General features: G+C 43.7%; 1 protein-coding gene across 1 annotated transcript; it reads right to left on the bottom strand.

The window, feature by feature from the left end:
• Window positions 1–307: 307 nt before the first annotated feature.
• LOC135555874 (membrane-spanning 4-domains subfamily A member 4A-like) lies at window positions 308–8723 on the bottom strand. Its single transcript, XM_064988660.1, has 7 exons — window positions 8436–8723; window positions 8216–8332; window positions 7769–7825; window positions 7288–7473; window positions 6851–6973; window positions 4931–5020; window positions 308–789 (listed from the first exon to the last, which is right to left on the bottom strand). The coding sequence occupies exons 1-7, from the start codon at window positions 8721–8723 to the stop codon at window positions 694–696; spliced, it is 957 nt and encodes a 318-aa protein (XP_064844732.1). The 3' UTR covers window positions 308–693.
• Window positions 8724–18543: the final 9820 nt, after the last annotated feature.

Raw genomic sequence — 18543 nt, 5'->3', positions numbered from 1 at the left:
CTCATACTTTGGTCATCATTCTTTGGTTTCTTAAAAGATCATAACATTTCATGAAACACATGGTTTTGATTGTTCATGAACTTTAATGTTGCAGACACTCAAGATAGAAAGGATATAGTGTAATGCCCAATGTAAACATCCACACACCACTCCCTCCTTATCAGGATGTTTTCAGACCCTTCAACCACTTCTCCAAAAATATACATTTATTTAGGTGTAGCATTACGTTAAAGATCAATATTTACCCGAAATATGAATGTCATTAATTACATTGTATAGAAAATAAAAGTGACTTCAAACAAAAAACTAAATTCTGTCAGTTTTATTGTTTCAAGACATTAAGTTAAATATGCATTTGTGTGTTATTAAAAATGATGCAACATATTTTGTCATATAGCAGTGGTTGATTTTAGTTGATAAATCTATTATACTTTTACAAAAGAAATGATGATTCAATTATATCAATTAAAGAAAGATAGAAATGACAAAAACATGAAGTTATAAAATCAACCATATAGTAACCTAAACGTTATACTGAAACAATGCATTACTATACACTATCAATATTAAACTGTCAAATTATTCAGAGCAGTAATGTGTTGCTAACCGTTGCCTGGCTTGTATCAGAAAAATAGGCCTAGAGAACACAATTTCGACAAGAAAAAGAACAATGTATTCATGGAGGACCAATTCTCAAGGGATGACAGCAGTGTATTGAGGAGGCAGGTGGTTCTGTTGAAACCCTGTACCCATACCGTCTCCCTCCGGACCCTTTGTGTAGTTCCCAGTCTGTAGAAACAACACAGTACATAATAGGACATATATTACCTTAAAATGTTAAACTGTTGGATATTGTAACTCTGTAACATCACATTGCAAACCAGCATAATCTGATTAGCATCATCCCACGCCATCCTTTCTGGGTACCAGATTGCAATGCAGTGGATAGCAGACATTATACGGGCTACTGACCAATTCTGCTATTTTGTGTGTTTTATTACTTTACATTGATGGTAACTTTTGCTATACATAATGTCTCCGTCATCATTTGCTATGACCGAAAACAGCTTCTGGACATCAGAACATAGATCACTAACCTGGAATTGGATGGCAATTTCTACTTCAATAAGTTGGCAGCTCTGGACGTTCTGCTTACTCCAGACTAGGCCCCGGGACTCAAAAGAGGAAGTGACGGCACAAGAGAAGCAAAACGAGCCGGCATCCTGACAAGACTATGTTGGCAAGCAAATAAACCGCCCCTAACCTCTGTTCTATATCTGACCATAACTCTATCCTTCTGATTCCTGCTTACAAGCAAGAACTCAAACAGGAAGTACCAGTGAAGAGCTTTATACAAAAGTGGTCCGATGAAGCGGATGCTAAGCTACAAGACGATTTTGCTAGCACAGACTGGAACATGTTCCGGAATTCATCGATAACATTGAGTTTATCACATCAGTTACCGGCTTCATTAATAAGTGCATTGACAACGTTGTCCCCACAGTGACTGTACATACATATACCAACCAGAAGCCATGGATTACAGGCAACATCCATACTGAGCTAAAGGCTAGAGCTACCGCTTTCAAGTAGTGGGACACTAATCTGGACGCTTTTAAGAAATCCTGCTACCACCTCCTCAAGTCATCAAACAGGCAAACCATCAATACAGGACTGAGATTGAATCTTTTTACACTCTGCAGGGTTTGTAAACTATCATGGACAACAAAGGGAAACCCAGCCGCAAGCTGCCCAGTGACGCAAGCCTACAAGATAAGCTAAATGCCTTCTATGCTCGCTTCAAGTCAAGAAACACTGAGCCATGTATGAGAACACCAGCCATTCCGGACAACTGTAAGTAAGACATTTTAAACAGGTTAACATTCAAAGGCGGATTCTCAGACAGATTGAAAGGGTGCATAGTCAGAGCATGTGTTGACCAGCTGGCAAGTGTCTTCAATTACATTTTCAACCTCTCCCTGACTTAGTCTGTAATACCTACATACCTTGAAGCAGACCACCATAGTCCCTGTGCCCAAGAACACCAAGATAACCTGTCTAAATGACTATTGCCCCTTAGCACTCATATCTGTTGGCATTGAAAGGCTTTGAAAAGCGGACCATGTCTCAAATTAACACATCATCCCAGACACCCTGGACCCACTCCAATTTCCATACCATCCCAACAGATGACACAATTCTATTTCACACCATAGTGCACTACAATCTCAGGTCCCTGGGACTTAACACCTCCCTCTGCAACTTGATATTGGAATTCCAGACAGGCCGCCCCAGGTGATGACGGTAGTGAACAACACATCCACCATGCTTACTCTCAACACGGGGCCCCTCAGGGGTGTGTACTTAGTCCCCTCCTGTACACCCTGTTCACCCACAACTGCGTGGCCACGCACAACTCCGACACAACGGTGGTAGGCCTGATCAATGACAACGATGAAACAGCCTATAAGGAGAAGATCAGTGACCTGTAAGGATCTATTACCAGGTGGTGGTAGAAGGCCTTAAACATATTCAGACGGCAGCCAACCAGGTCATAAACTGTTCTCTCTGTTACCACATGGCAAGTGGTACAGATGCACCATGTCTGGAACCAACAGGACCCTGAACTGCTTCAATCCCCAAGCCATAAGACTGCTAAATAGTTAACCAAATATCTACCCAAACTATCTGCATTGACCCCCCCTTTTCACAAACCACATACTCTGCTGCTACTGCTTATTATCTATTGTGTTGCCTAGTTACTTTACCCCTACCTATATGCACATATGTACCTCAATTACCTCATACCCCTGAATATCAACTCTGTGCAGTGTACTGGTACCCCGTGTGTATATAGCCATGTTATCATTACTCATTGTGTATTTATTCCTAATTTTATTATTTTCAAAACTTTTTCTATTTTTCTCTCTGCATTGCTGGGAAGGACCCGTAAATAAGCATTTCACTGTTTAGTCTACACCTGTTTTATACGAAGCAAGTATAAAATTAAATTAGATTTGATTCTGTTCCTAACACTAAAAATACCAAATGAATAATATTATATAAATGTTTTAATTCAACGTAAACTAAATTAAAAAGAACAATATAGTTCTGAAAACTGACACTAAATTCAAAATAAACATTGAAAACGAATAGAATTTAAAACTTAAAAGCGATATAATATTATTGCAATGATGTGATAATCATGCAATATTGACACTCTACAGGCTCAACCCAGTAAGTAATCAGTTTAAGTCATAGATACTGAGCATGTGTTCTGTTGCTTTTTTGTTAACATCTCTTTATTGTAGAATATGTATGAGATTGCAACCCAAACACATGCTAATAGCGCATGACCTTGGGTTCAGTCATAAGTAGAGCACTATATTTTTGGAATAGGGTGCCATTTGGGACTTACCTATATAGTAGCTAAACACCTGCAACATGAATGAATAACTACTGCCTGATTCAAGAGACAACTTAAGCCATTTAATAAACTAGAACAACCATTTCAGTAATGGGAACAAAAAAAAATAATGATTAATCTAAATGATTAGATTAGAAAATGTGTTGTGATATTTATCTTTGTGTAGCACAAGATGAATCAATAACTCAATGTACATGCAAAAACACAGATATTTAAAAAAGAAAAAATCCTCCCCAAAAAATCCAAATGCAATAGAGCATGCTGGGAAAAAAAATAATAACTTTAAAAAAATGGGTGTGTGTGAGAAGTGTGACTTCTCATTTAGTTGAGTCAGTACCACATAAATATTTTAATAATAATGTAAGGACCTACGCTGGAGTCGAGAAGCAGGTACAGGGTGTGGTGTCAAACATTTAATGAGGAACAGACAAGGAACAAGACAGGAACAACGTCAGCACACAGGTAACAAAACAACATACAAACAATGTGAAAACGGGAAACCGAGCTGGGGGACAGACAGATATAGGGAAGGAAAAAACACAGGTGAAAGGTTTCTTTGTTTCCTTACAAGTTTCCATTAGCTCAGAACGTGCAATGCAAAACACCTCCGTGGGAATCTGTGTTAAAACGGCGCAGAGTAAGTGTGTCTTGTATTTGAAAGTCATTTTGGGGTGATATGAAAGTAGAATTTTCCAAAACACTATTGCCTGCAGTGATTATTAACGATAAGACAGAGAATCGGGAAAGTTTAACACGTTGACCCTACTGTGGTCAATTGTTCAAAACAGATCCCTATGGCTGTATGGGCTTGGGTTCTCAAGAGCTAAGGTTAAGTTTATAAAGGTTAAAAATTATAAAGTCACAAATGGCAAAAATCACCAGGGGCAAATCGCTCAGTTGAAAATTGTTGTGTTTTAGTAACTTTTATTAGCAGATGGATCTGTGACTGTTTTTAAGGTGTTGGAAAAGTGTTCTAATGATGTATATAAACCCTGGACTGTATTAGCCATTAAGAGCTTTGAAGTTTAGCTCACGTAATATAATGTGAAAGTATGCATTAAGGTGTCTAATATAATAAACATGTCAAAAATGTAGACATTAATAAATGCATTTCGAGAGCTTACAAAATCTTATTTACATTGGAGGAGTGCCAAGATGGCTGTGTGGTGGCTTCCATAAAGCAACCCCTGTCAATCATACAGGGTTTAAACACATTGGTTCTATCACGTGCAACTACGTCAATGATTTGAATTGGACGATGCTTTAACTTCAACTCAAACGTTTTCTGATGTTCGCAAGTACGGACCCACAGAATTTCATACAGTGACCGATGTTTTGGTGATTACACAATTTGAAATTAGTTTTCGCAGAGGAAATGTAAAAAATTACTCCAGAAACTCAGTTACTACGACACTGGTGAGATCTTTTTAATTCAAAATTGAGATAATGAGCAGCCTATTTTAAATGGCGACCCTGCAGTTCAACCTCCAAAAGATGTCATACCTCGTAGTTGATCTGAGGAGGGTAAGGTGTGTTGCTTGGAGTCACGCTGCCATGAGGTACCGGTATTTGATTCCCAATGATGAACACTTGCTGAAAGACAGACATGTCGATTTTAAGTCCATTTCTAGTAATTCATTATTGAATATACAGGTGTCATGACTGCTCAGTGCTCTTACAGATGCCAGAACATACACTCTATATACAAAAGTATGTGGACAACCCTTCAAATGAGTGGATTCGGCTATTTCAGCCATACCCGTTGCTGTCAGGTGTATAAAAATCGAGCACCCAGCCATGCAATCGCCATAGACAGACATTGGCAGTAAAATGGCCTTACTGAAGAACTCAATGACTTTCAACGTGGCACCCTCATAGGATGCCATCTTTGCAACAAGTCTGTTCATCAAATTTCTGCCCTCCAAGAACTTCCCCGGTCAACTGTAGGTGCTGCTATTGTGAAGAGGAAACGTCTATGAGCAACAACAGCTCAGCCACGAAGTGCTAGGCCATACTGGCCAAGTACTGCCATCGGTTGCAACACTAGCCACGTGTTCCAAACTGCCTCTGGAAGAAATGTCAGCACAAGAACGGGTTCATCGGGAGCTTCATGAAATGTTTTCCATGCACACACAGCCTCACACAAGCCTAAGATCACCATGCGCAATGTTAAGGGTCGGTACCCACCCAAATGCATTGTGCCAACTGTAAAGTTTGTTGGAGGAGGAATAATGGTCTTGGGCTGTTTACTATGGTTTGGAGCAGGCTAGGCCCCATACTTCCAGTGAAGGGAAATCTTAACGCTATAGCATACAATGACATTCTAGAAGATTCTGTGCTTCCGACTTGGTGGGAACAGTTTGGCCAAGGCCCTTTCCTGTTTCAGCAAGACAATTTGCTTGGGAAAATCTAATATTTCTAAGGAGCCAATGTCACCAGGTGAGTGAATGGTAGCAAATAGACTTGCTCTTTACGCACCTCAAACTTAGCAATGGTGGTTACCTTGAATGAATGAATGTTGACTGTAGTAATCCTGTGTATCTTGTTTGGCATTCATTGATTTGATTGCAGTAGAAGCTGTAAGCTCTCTCACCATCCACACACACACACCATACTTCAAACACCTGTGTCTTTCTAGATCACCTGATGTGTGTTTACCACCACCATTTGTCTGCCCCTAGTGGTCGGTAGTGTAATTGCTCAAAAAATACCATAATATAAGATACACCCAAATTGGTTCTTACACTGGGTGAAGTTCATGATGCATTTGACCTTAACAAGGGGCCCAGGACCAGTGGAAGAAAATTAGCCCTATAACATCAAAGATCCACCACCATATTTTACAGTATGTATGGTGTTATTTTCTGCTCTTGCGTTCTCACTTCGATGCCAAACTCACCACTGGTGTGTGTGTTCAATGAGCTATTTAAGTTTACTAAGCAGCATTGGCACTTGGATTGAACACTGTGATTTGGTCAGATGACATAAACATAGAGCTCTTTCGCCACACACACCAGTGGTGGGTTTGGCATTGAATAAAGAATGCATTAAGCAGAAAAGAACCCCATAAAATAAGTGCAGACGAAGGATATCAATATCCCTGCCAATGGGGTCACCAAATCATAAAACATTTTAGAAAATGTGTCAGTGTCAGTGCTGTTATCCTTGCACAGTGAGTTATTGAAGACAGGGATTTCGTTAATATTGACCCATTCCTGTTTGAAATGTAAAAAAAAAATACTTGTTAAGCTTAAACTCTTTCTCTGAGCAATTGTATTAATACACATTTTTGGGCGCATACAATGTATCTCAGTATTGCATTATTTTATTTTAAACAGTCACTTTTGCTCATTTTTATCAAGGGTGTCAATAAGTTCGGACCACACTGTATACGGAACTAGAAATCTATGTCCACAGACTCACCTCAGGGGTGGAACGGCAACACAGGCAGACAGCTCTGCAGGCGAATGACGAGACACAGATGGACACTATGAACTCCAGCAAGGAGAAAACAGCCAAAACACCTGATATTCCCTGGGACCTGATCTATAGACAGAGAGGAACAGGAAACAGCAGTGAACTAGGCTACACTGCCATTTTGGAGCAATTATGTACAATTAAAGTCTGACTCCCATTTCAGTGTGGGCTAACAAGAAGTATAATTTAACTCAATAGCATCTAATTCACTATTTCTTGCATGTTTGAGATGTCACATATATGTTACAAATGGGGTATAATTTAAACTAATAAGAAACATTACAGTACGTACAATATTCTAGTAATATGATTATAGATGATAAATTCCCCTTTACCAATTTACAAATATCTCCTGACCAAAGGAATAAGCATTTGGTATATACCCAATACTGTTGACAGACATAGGATGGAGGGTAGTTGACATAGGATGGAGGGTAGTATGAAGGATAGTCTGGATAGTCACAGTAGTAGCTGTACAAGATGATCCCAGCACTGTCTAAAGAATGCAGAATGGTGCCAGTAACAGCAGTAACCGTGGCGACAACATTCATTCCAAGGGAGCCTTTTACCTAAGGGACAGAGCAGAAAGAGGACATAGGAATGAATGATTGGTTGTGAAGAATAAAATGCAATATAAAATACAGTGTGTTGACAATCATGATTGCAAGTCTTTATTAAAGGGGCAATTTGCAGTTGCTGAATCGCTAGTGCCCACCCCAGTGCTTGTGTTGTGGGAGGAAAAATAACAGGTTGAATGAAAACATGAGGGCCGATATGTGAAGTAGATTCTATGTTTTGAAATAAAGTGGAACTTTATAAATCAAAAGCCTAAACTTTATTGAGGCAAAAATAGTTGATACTGACCAGACATTTGTTCAGTTTGTTGTCAGCAGCAACAGTTAGAGAGCCTGCAACTACATACTGAGGTGGAACAAGGAAGAGATTATACAAGTCTACGTACCACATGGCACCCTATTATCTACATAGTACACTACAAAAGTAGTGCACTATATAGGGAGTAGGGTACCATGTGGGACACAAATATTTCTACAGTATGACCAAAGTTCAAATTCAAGTTTCATTCCTCCCACATAGTCAACAGAAACTGAAATGCATGAGTGTATGAACGGCACAGGCCGAGCCAAATAGATATACATTGATAAAAGTCATTTGTTAAGTCATTCATTATACATTAAAGATTATATATATATATTTTTTAAATTGCACATACGGTATTGTTTTTAATGCATTTCGTTTCAAAATATGACAGGAAATGCAAGAAATTATTATTAGACAGAGCAGCTCACTCACAATGATAGATCCCCAGACAAATATTCCACTAAGTACTCCAATATTGTCTACTTGTGGTCCTGCAGTCATCACGATTCCTGTCAACAGCATCATCAAACCAATCATGATCTGTATGGTCTGTGAGAGAAAAACAAGGCAGGACATACATTTTTCTCTTCTTCCAATACATTCAACCAAAATGAAAGATAATTTTCAAATGATATTAAACATCAATTCTTACTCCCAGCGCTTTTGGATGCCCTGCCCGGAAACTTCCCAGCACTGAGGAGACCGTTTGTCCCAGACAGTGAGGAGCAGATGCGACCCCCGCGACCTCCATCCCGTTCACATAGGGGTAGACATGGGTGACGACCACCGCCCCGTTAGTGGTGGTTGTTTGAGAGCTGGACATCTTCACAGAGGACAGAAGGATGTTTGTAGTACAGTAATAGGGGATATGGCTGGTCAGCTGTGTATTGTTGAGCCTCCTGCAAAGTTTAAACTCTACCTGGGACTTCCAGATAATCATTTACCTGGGAATGTAATGCATAATAGGTGTGTGTATCAGCCACTAATTAGACTTTGAACACTCGTCATTAAAATGGGTAGGTGGTAGGCTGTGTGTGTCTGTGGTTGCTGTATCATCTGTTTATTTGAATTACTTCCTCATTGCTGAGCGACCTTTAGTTCCTTCTTTATTGTCATAACGTCCCATCTTGGGCTTGAAACTCATACACTTCCGTGAAAGTTGCATACGTTCCTTTTTCATGCGACATAGCATGGAAGTGTACACATTTATTTTGTTCTGTGCTTTATAAGTAACAATCTTCAAGGTGTAGTATAATAAAGTAATTTAACCAAATACTTTGCCCCTCTGTGGGGAGACATCCTGAATTATAGAAGAGGTAGGTGAAATAACTGTAACAACAGTTTATTAATGAATGTTGAATTTTTGGCGAATGGATGATAGATAAGCATGACAGACAAAAAAGAGCTTAGTAAAGTGGAGTGTATATCAATGCTGAGATATCATGTAAACATAAGCTCATGTCTATTCCAGCACCCCTCTCTTCCTCTTCTCCCCCCCCTCTCTCTCTCATCTTCCTCTCTCCCTCTCTTCATCTTTCTTCCTATTCTCCCCTCTCATCCTCTTCTCCCCTCTCATCCTCTCCTCCTGTCTCTTCCTCTTCTCTTTCTTCCAAGGTTTTTATAGTTTTGTGTTTTAAATGTCGTAGAAACATCTCAAGGATGATCAATGGAAACAGGAGCAGAATGTGTAAAAAGTGAAGGAGTCTGTATACTTTCCAAATGCACTGTATCTGGTCTAAAAGGGAAGGAGTACGAGTATCAACTGCTGTAGACAATCTTTTTGGCCTTCTTGTGACATTGGGTGCTGTAGGTGTCCTGGAGGGCTGTTTGTGAGGGTTTTAATTGACAAGCTACATTTCTTCATCCTCCTGAGTTTCCCTCTGCTTTATTTTGTTGAGGTTATTTTCCTTACACCACACTCCGAGAGCCCTCACCTCCTCCCTGCAGGCTGTCTCGTCGTTGTTGGTCTGCAAACTTGATGATGACCACGCAGTTATGGGTGAACAGGGAGTACAGGACTGGGCTAAGCACGCACCCTTGTGGAGCCCTGGTGTTGGGGCGGCCCGTCGGGAAGTCTAGGACTCAATTGCACAGGGAGGAGTTGAGACCCAGGGCCTCAAGCGTAATTATGAGCTTGGAGGGAACTATGGTGTTGAATGCTGAGCTATAGTCAATGAACAACATTCTTACATAGGTATTCCTCTTGTCCAGGTGGGTTAGGGCAGTGTGCAGTGTGATGGCGATTACATTGTCTGTGGACCTATTGAGGCAGTAAGCAAATTTAAGTGGGTCTAGGGTGACAGGTAAGGTGGAGTTGATATGATCCTTGACTAGTCTCTCAAAGAAGTGTGTGCTACAGGGTGAAAGTCATTTAGTTCAGTTACCATTGCATTCTTGGGTACAGGAACAATGGTGGCCATCTTGAAGCATGTGGGGACAGCAGACTGGGATAGGGAGAGATTGAATATGTCTGTAAACACACCAGCCAGCTGGTTTGCGAATGCTCTGAGGATGCAGCTAGGGATGCCACCTGGGCCTAGAGCCTTGAGAGGGTTAACACGTTTAAATGTCTTACGTCAGCCACAGAGAAGGAAAACCCACAGTCCTTGGTTGCAGGCCGCATCGGTGGCGCTGTGTTATCCTCAAAGCGGGCAAAGAACATGTTTAGCTTGTCTGGCAGCAAGACGTTGGTGTCCGCGACGTGGTTGGTTTTCCTTTTGTAGTCCGACTGTAAACACTGCCACATATGTCTCATGTCTGAGCCATTTGGTTGCCTTGTGGAGGGAACAACTACTCTGTTTGTATTCTGCCATATTCCCTGTCACCTTGCCATGGTTAAGTGTGTTGCTTTCAGTTTTGTGCAAATGCTGCCATCTATCCACGTTTTCTGGTTAGGGTAGGTTTTAATAGTCATAGTGGGTACAACATCTCCTATACACTTCTTGATGAAATCAGTAACCGTCTCAGTGAACACGTCAATATTATTCTAGGAATCTACCCGGAGAAAATCCCAGTCCTCGTGATCGAAACAATCTTGAAGTGTGGATTCCGATTGGTCAGATCAGCGTTGAATAGTCCTTAGTACGGGTGCTTCCTGTTTGAGTTCATGCCTATAGGAAGGGCGGAGCAAAATGGAATAGTGGCCAGATTTGCCGAAAGGAGGGCGGGGGAAGGCCTTGTATGCATCCCGGAAGTTAGATTATCAGTGGTCCAGGGGTCCAGAGTGCTACAGTCAATATACTGTTAGAATTTGCTTTGCTAAAATCCCCAGCTACAATAAATGCAGCCTCAGGATATATGGTTTCCAGTTTGCATAAAGTTCAGTGAAGTTCTTTGAGGGTCGTCGTGGTTTCGGCTTGAGGGGGGACATACACAGCTGTGACAATAAACAAAGATAATTATTTTGGGAGATTATACGGTTAGCATTTGATTTTGAGGAATTCTAGGTCAGGTGAACAAAAGGACTTGAGTTCCTGTATGTTGTTACAATTACACCATGAGTCGTTAATCATGAAACATACACCGCCGCCCTTCTTCTTCCCGGAGAGATGTTTATTCCTGTCGGCGCGATGCACTGAGAATCCAGATGGCTGTTCCGACTCCAACAATATATCCCGATAGAGCCACGTTTCCGTGAAACAGAGTATGTTACAATCCCTGATGTCTCTCTGGAATGCAACTCTTGCCCTTATCTTGTCAACTTTGTTATCTAAAGACTGGATATTAGCAAGTAATATACTCGGAAGCGGTGGGTGGTGTGTGCGCCACCTAAGTCTGACTAGAAGACTGCTCCAGCTACCTCTCCTCGGGCGGGGTTGTTTTGGGTCGGCCTCTAGAATCAGTTCAAATTCTGAGTTGTATGACCGTTCAAAACGTATTTTCCCAGTCAGAGCTCTTTTTTCCCCAGGTTCCCAGTTGTCTTGAACTCACTGAAGTCAAGTTTTCGCAGTTCCGACTTAACTGTTGTTTTGAGCACGGCACTAATCATGCTTCATTGACAGCATGGCCAATGTTGAATGTTTATTATTTTAAACTTGGAAAAGAGACCCTTAATCCCAGATTTGGTTCCACAGAGCCACTCCACTGAATAACTAGAGATAGAGATTGCTTTGCAATGCTTGCAGTTAGCCACTGATTCCTTCCAAACTACTCATTGTTCAATTTGCGATTTCCAACTTGTTGTGTAATGTTTATATCCAATGGTCGATGAGCACCGATACGTTTTAGCTATAATTTCTCTTCATTATTTCTCTTCATATTACAAGGATTAAAAATATTTGCCTGTCGACTTGATTCATGATGATGACTGCTAGCTAAGATTTTGAAAGTATGATGTTGACATGATCAGTCCAATCAATGCTACTGTAGATATAACGTGATTTGACATCCTTTTATCTGTGGCCAATGACCTTGAGCCTTCTTGGATAGGCACTTCTAATGTAACTCCATGGCAGAATCCATGGGGCTTGAATTTTCAATCTCTACCCTTGGACTTTGCGGTGACATTGTGCCCCATGAGTGACAGAACACTGAGCTGGGTTTGTATTTTTTTTTTGTATGTCTAGGGTTTTTGTATGTCTAGGTGTTTATATGTCTATTGTTGCCTGGATTGGTTCTCAATCGGAGGCGGCTGTTTATCGTTGTCTCTGATTGGGGACCATATTTAGGTAGCCACATTGAGTAGTTCGTGGGTTCTTAATCTATGTTTAGTTGCCTGTCTGCACTAGCCATATTGGCTTCAGGTTCGTTTTGTTGTTTTGTATAGTTTGTTCAGTTCATTAAAGAAGTATGTACGCTTACCACGCTGCGCCTTGGTCTCCTCCATACAACGACCGTGACAGAAGAACCCACCATAAAAGGACCAAGCAGCATGAAAAGGAGGAGCAGCGTTTGATGGAGCTAGATAGCATGGGATGAACGGCGACGATATGAGGGTACACGGCTAGCACTGAAGCCCGAGAGGCAGCCCAAGATTTTTTGGGGGAGGCACACGACGAGATTGCATGAGTCAGGTCGGCGACCTGAGCCAGCTCCTCGTGCTTACTGTGGGGAGCGTATTACTGGTCAGGTATCGTGTTATGCAGTGGAGCGCACAATGTCTCCAGTGCGCTATTCTAGCCAGGTGCACTCTATTCCAGCTCCTTGCATTGGCCGGGCTAGAATGGGCATCAAGCCAGGAAAGAGGGTGCCGGGTCTGTGCTCCTGGTCTCCAGTATACCTCCTTGGACCAGGATATCCTCTGACGGCTCTGCGTACTGTCTCTCCGGTGAGTCTGCACAGTCCAGTGCGTCCTGTGCCAGAGCCCAGCATTTGCAGGGGGCGAGAATAAACATCCAGCCAGGACAGGTTGTGTCAGCTCTACACTCCAGACCTCCAGTGCGCCTCCACAGTCCAGTACGTCCTGTGCCTGCTCCCCGCACTCGCCCTGAGGTGCGTGTCACCAGCCCAGTACCACCAGTGCCGGCACCATGCACCAGGCCTTCAGTGCGATTCCAGTATGTCCTGTTCCTCCTCCCCGCACTCGCCCCGAGGTGCATGTCACCAGCCTGGTACCACCAGTGCCGGCACCACGCACCAGGCCTCCAGTACGCCTCCAGGGTCCAGTAAGCCCTGTTCCTGCTCCTCGCACTCGCCCTGAGGTGCGTGACCCCAGCCCGGTACCACCAGTGCTGGCACCACGCACCAGGCCTACAGTGCGCCTCGGCAGTCCAGTACGCCCTGTTCCTGCTCCTCGCACTCCCCCTGAGGTATGTGTCCCCAGCCCGGTACCACCAGTGCCGGCACCACGCCACCAGGCCGTCTCCAGGGTCCAGTACGCCCTGTTCCTGCTCCTCGCACTCGCCCTGAGGTGCGTGTCCCCAGCCCGGTACTACCAGTGTCGACACCACGCACCAGGCCTACAGTGCGCCTCGGCAGTCCAGAGCGTCCGGCGACAGTACCCAGTCCAGAGCGTCCGACACCAGTACCCAGTCCAGAGTGTCCGGCGACAGTACCCAGTCCAGAGCGTCCGACGACAGTACCCAGTCCAGAGCTTCCGGCGACAGTTCAACAGACCAGAGCTTCCGGCGACGGTTCACAGACCGGAACCTCCAATAATGTCACGCCCTGACCTTAGTTATCTTTGTTTTTCTTTATTATTTTGGTTAATCAGGGTATGACGAGGTTGGTTTGTTTAGGTTTTGTATTGTCTAGGGTTTTTTGTATGTCTAGGGGTTTTGGTAGTCTAGGTGTTTATATGTCTATGGTTGCCTGGATTGGTTCTCAATCAGAGGAAGCTGTTTATCGTTGTCTCTGATTGGGGACCATATTTAGGTAGCCATATTTCTTGGGTAGTTTGTGGGTTGTTATTCTAAGTTTAGTTGCCTGTCTGCACTAGCAATATTATGGCTTCACATTTCGTTTTTTATAGTTTGTTCAGTGTCCATACAACGACCGTGACCATTATCCATATTCATAAGTTTGGTCAATTTCAAAAACGGATTTGTTGTAATATTTTGGAAGAAAGTGGGTAAAAGGTCAGTGGAGAAACATCTCAACTTGGGAAAACCAACATTTTTATCATTTTATCAGCTTTTCCCATTTGTAATCCTGACTTGGAGGGTCATTCAGGTGGAATTTCTAGGAGCTTCCGATAACTCTGACGCAGCATAAAGCGATGGGTCAGGTCATAGGTTAGGTTTAAAGTTAGATTCAGCGAGATGACGTAGCTGCACAAAGTAAACAGTTGTAGCACAGTTGGTGGCACCTTAATTGGTGAGGAAGGGCTTGTGGTACTGGATGGAGCGGAATAGGTGGAATGATCTCTATGTTTTTGATGACATTCCATTTACTCCGTTCCGGGAAATTATTATGAGCCATCCTCCCCTCAGCAGCCTCCACTGAGTTGTATTGGGTGCATTTCAGCAACAACCAGTAGCGTTGAAGGCGAGACTAAACTTTGCCACTCGTGATTCGGTTGCTACCACATTGTAGCAGCGTGAAGTGCACCTGTGCACATGCTCGGATACTCTGCGTGACTGTGTGAGGAACAACGTCTTGCATCGCAACATTTCGATTTCCGCCTAAATAGACATACCAAAACTTTTGTATTTTTCATGAGATGGCCATAAACAATAACAGGTCATTTTCCATAGTTTTAGAAAGGTCTGGAACTCACCTTTCTGGTCATTTAATTAAATAAATTGCTGAGGTTCCCTTTTAAGGGCACAAGCTCAAGTACACTACCGTTCAAAAGTTTCCCTACAAAGCATCCAGGAGTCGCCTCTTCACTGTTGATGTTGAGACTGGTGTTTTGCTGCAACTATTTAATGACGTTGCCAGGACTTGCAAAGCATATGTTTCTCAAACTAGACACTCTAACGTACTTGTCCTCTTGCTCAGTTATATATATATATATATATATTTCCTCCTAATATTGTACAATCTGTATGTCACTTCATTGGTTTGGGCTATTGTTTGAATTCAACACCAGATTGAACTCAGATTGTCAGTCAAAAGTAGCCACTAATTTCAGGCATTTGTGTGGGTCGGGGCCTATTATAAAAACAAAGCCCTGAAGCCTATGATTTCTTAATCCGGCCCTGGGTAGGCTGACCTTTTTTCTGCACCACAAAGTCTGTAGCATTCCTTTCAAGACCGACGTCTTGACAGACGTCTTGCATCCGGACAAGCTAAACACCTTCTTTGCCTGCTTTGAAGATAACACAGTTCCACCAACGCGGCCCACTATCAAGGGCTGTGGCCTCCTTCTCCGTGGCCTACGTGAGAGACATTTAAGCATGCTAACCCTCGCAAGGCTGCCGGCCCAGATGGCATCCCTAGCCACGTCCTCAGAGCATGCGCAGACAAGCTGGCTGGTGTGTTTACGGACATATTCAATCTCTTCCTATCCCAGTCTGCTGTCCCCATATGTTTCAAGACGGCCACCATTGTTCCTGTACACAATAAAGCAAAGGTACAGTTGAAGTCAGAAGTTTACATAGACTTAGGTTGGAGTCACTAAAACTCGTTTTTCAACCACTCCACAAATTTCTTGTTAACAAACTATAGTTTTGGCAAGTCAGTTAGGACAGCTACTTTGTGCATGACACAAGTATTATTTCCAACAATTGTTTACAGACAGATTATTTCACTTATAATTCACTGTATCACAACTCTAGTGGGTCAGAAATGTACATATACTAAGTTGACTGTGCATTTAAACAGCTTGGGAAATTCCAGAAAATTATGTCATGGCTTGATAAGCTTCTGATAGGCTAGTTGACATCATTTGAGTCAATTGGAGGTGTACCTGTGGATGTATTTCAATTTGTAAGTCGCTCTGGATAAGAGCGTCTGCTAAATGACTTAAATGTAAAATAACTTTTTTTTTTTTTACATAATTGGGATTTTTCTTTTTTGATAACCCCGTTAACAAGATTTTAAATTATATCAATCTCAAACATTTAACATGCATTTCTCATGGTATGGTGGGGAATGCAAAATGGATAAACTTTGAGCACCTTTATCTCTTGACTGTTTTGGCATTCAGGTCCAAAAAGTCACTTTCTGAGCACTTCTTACAATGTATGGAAACTTTCGTTCAAATCAAAAAGTGCTGTCAAAAAGTGATTGAATTTAAATAGATTTATCCAAAAGGCCTATTGCACTAGCTTCGGCTCCAGGCTTAATATTGCACAAACTCAATACAGATGTTAAGATTTTCTTCCGGTGAATGAGAGGACCAAAATGCAGCATGGTTATTTTTATACATCTTTAATAAAGATGAACACGAACAATACAAAACAAGAAACGTGAAAACCTAAACAGCCTTATCTGGTGCAAACTAACACTGAGACAGGAACAATCACCCACGAAACACTCAAAGAATATGACTGCCTAAATATGGTTCCCAATCAGAGACAACGATAAACACCTGCCTCTGATTGAGAACCACTTCAGGCAACCATAGACTTTTCTAGATAACCCCACAATCCCAATACCTACAAAAAAAACAAGACAAAAATACACCACATAATTAACCCATGTCACACCCTGGCCTGACCAAAATAATAAAGAAAACACAAAATACTAAGACCAGGGCGTGACAGAACCCCCCCCACCCCCAAGGTGCGGACTCCCGGCCGCACACCTAAACCCATAGGGGAGGGTCCGGGTGGGCATCTGTCCATGGTGGCGGCTCCGGCGCGGGACGTGGACCCCACTCCAACAAAGTCTTAGTCCGCATGCATCGCGTCCTTAGATTGGCAACCCTCGCCGCCGACCTTGGCTTAGTAACCCTAACCAAGGGCCCCACTGGACTGAGGGGTAGCTCGGGACTGAGGGGTAGCTCGGGCAGGTAGATGGCTCTGGCAGATCCTGGCTGGCTGGCGGTGCCGGCGGTTCCGTCAGATCCTGGCTGGTTGGCGGATCCTGGCTGACTGGCGGCTCTGGCTGCTCCATGCAGACTGGCGGCTCTGGCTGCTCCATGCAGACTGGCGGCTCTGGCTGCTCCATGCAGACTGGTGGCTCTGGCTGCTCCATGCAGACTGGCGGCTCTGGCTGCTCCATGCAGACTGGCGGCTGCTCCATGCAGACTGGCGGCTGCTCCATGCAGACTGGCGGCTGCTCCATGCAGACTGGCAGCTGTAGAGGCGGGAGACTCCGGCAGAGCTGTACAGGCGGGAGACTCCGGCAGAGCTGTACAGGCGGGAGACTCCGGCAGCGCTGGACAGGCGGGAGACTCCGGCAGCGCTGGACAGGCGGGAGACTCCGGCAGCGCTGGACAGGCGGGAGACCACCGGCAGCGCTTTAGAGGAGGGAGGCACCGGCAGCGCTGGACAGGCGGGAGACTCTGGCAGCGCTGGACAGGCGAAGCGCACTATAGGCCTGGTGCGTGGTGCAGGCACTGGTTGTACTGGGCCGAGGACACGCACAGGAAGCCTGGTGCGGGGAGCTGCCACCGGAGGGCTGGTGCGTGGAGGTGGTACTGGATAGACCGGACCATGCAGGCACACTGGAGCTCTTGAGCACCGAGCCTGCACAACCTTACCTGGCTCGATGCCCACTCTTGCCCGGCCGATACGAGGAGCTGGTATGTACCGCACCGGGCTATGCACCCGCACTGGAGACACCGTGCGCTCCACAGCATAACACGGTGCCTGCCCGGTCTCTCTAGCCCCCTGGTAAACACAGGAAGTTGGCACAAGTCTCCTACCTGGCGTTGACATACTCCCTGTGTGTCCCCCCCAAGAAATTTTTGGGGCTGTCTCTCGGGCTTCCATCCGCATCACCGTGCTGCCTCCTCATACCAGCGCCTCTCCGCCTTCACCGCCTCCAGCTCTTTGGGGCGGCGATATTCTCCAGGCTGAGCCCAAGGTCCTTTACCATCCAATATATCCTCCCATGTCCAGAAATCTGGATTTCGCTGCTCCTGCTGTCTCTGCCTGTCACCACGCCGCTTGGTCCTGTTGTGGTGGGTGATTCTGTTAAGGTTTTCTTCCGGTGAATGAGAGGAGGACCAAAATGCAGCATGGTTATTTTTATACATCTTTAATAAAGATGAACACACGAACAATACAAAACAAGAAACGTGAAAACCTAAACACCCTTATCTGGTGCAAACTAACACTGAGACAGGAACAATCACCCACGAAACACTCAAAGAATATGGCTGCCTATATATGATTCCCAGTCAGAGACAACGATAAACACCTGCCTCTGATTGAGAACCACTTCAGGCAACCATAGACTTTTCTAGATAACCCCACTATACCACAATC

The sequence above is a fragment of the Oncorhynchus masou genome, chromosome 15 (genome assembly GCF_036934945.1).
Source record: "Oncorhynchus masou masou isolate Uvic2021 chromosome 15, UVic_Omas_1.1, whole genome shotgun sequence".
In the NCBI taxonomy this organism is placed as follows: Eukaryota; Metazoa; Chordata; class Actinopteri; order Salmoniformes; family Salmonidae; genus Oncorhynchus; species Oncorhynchus masou.
Note: the sequence above shows the minus strand (reverse complement) of the source record. Positions and strands in the feature narration are given on the sequence as shown.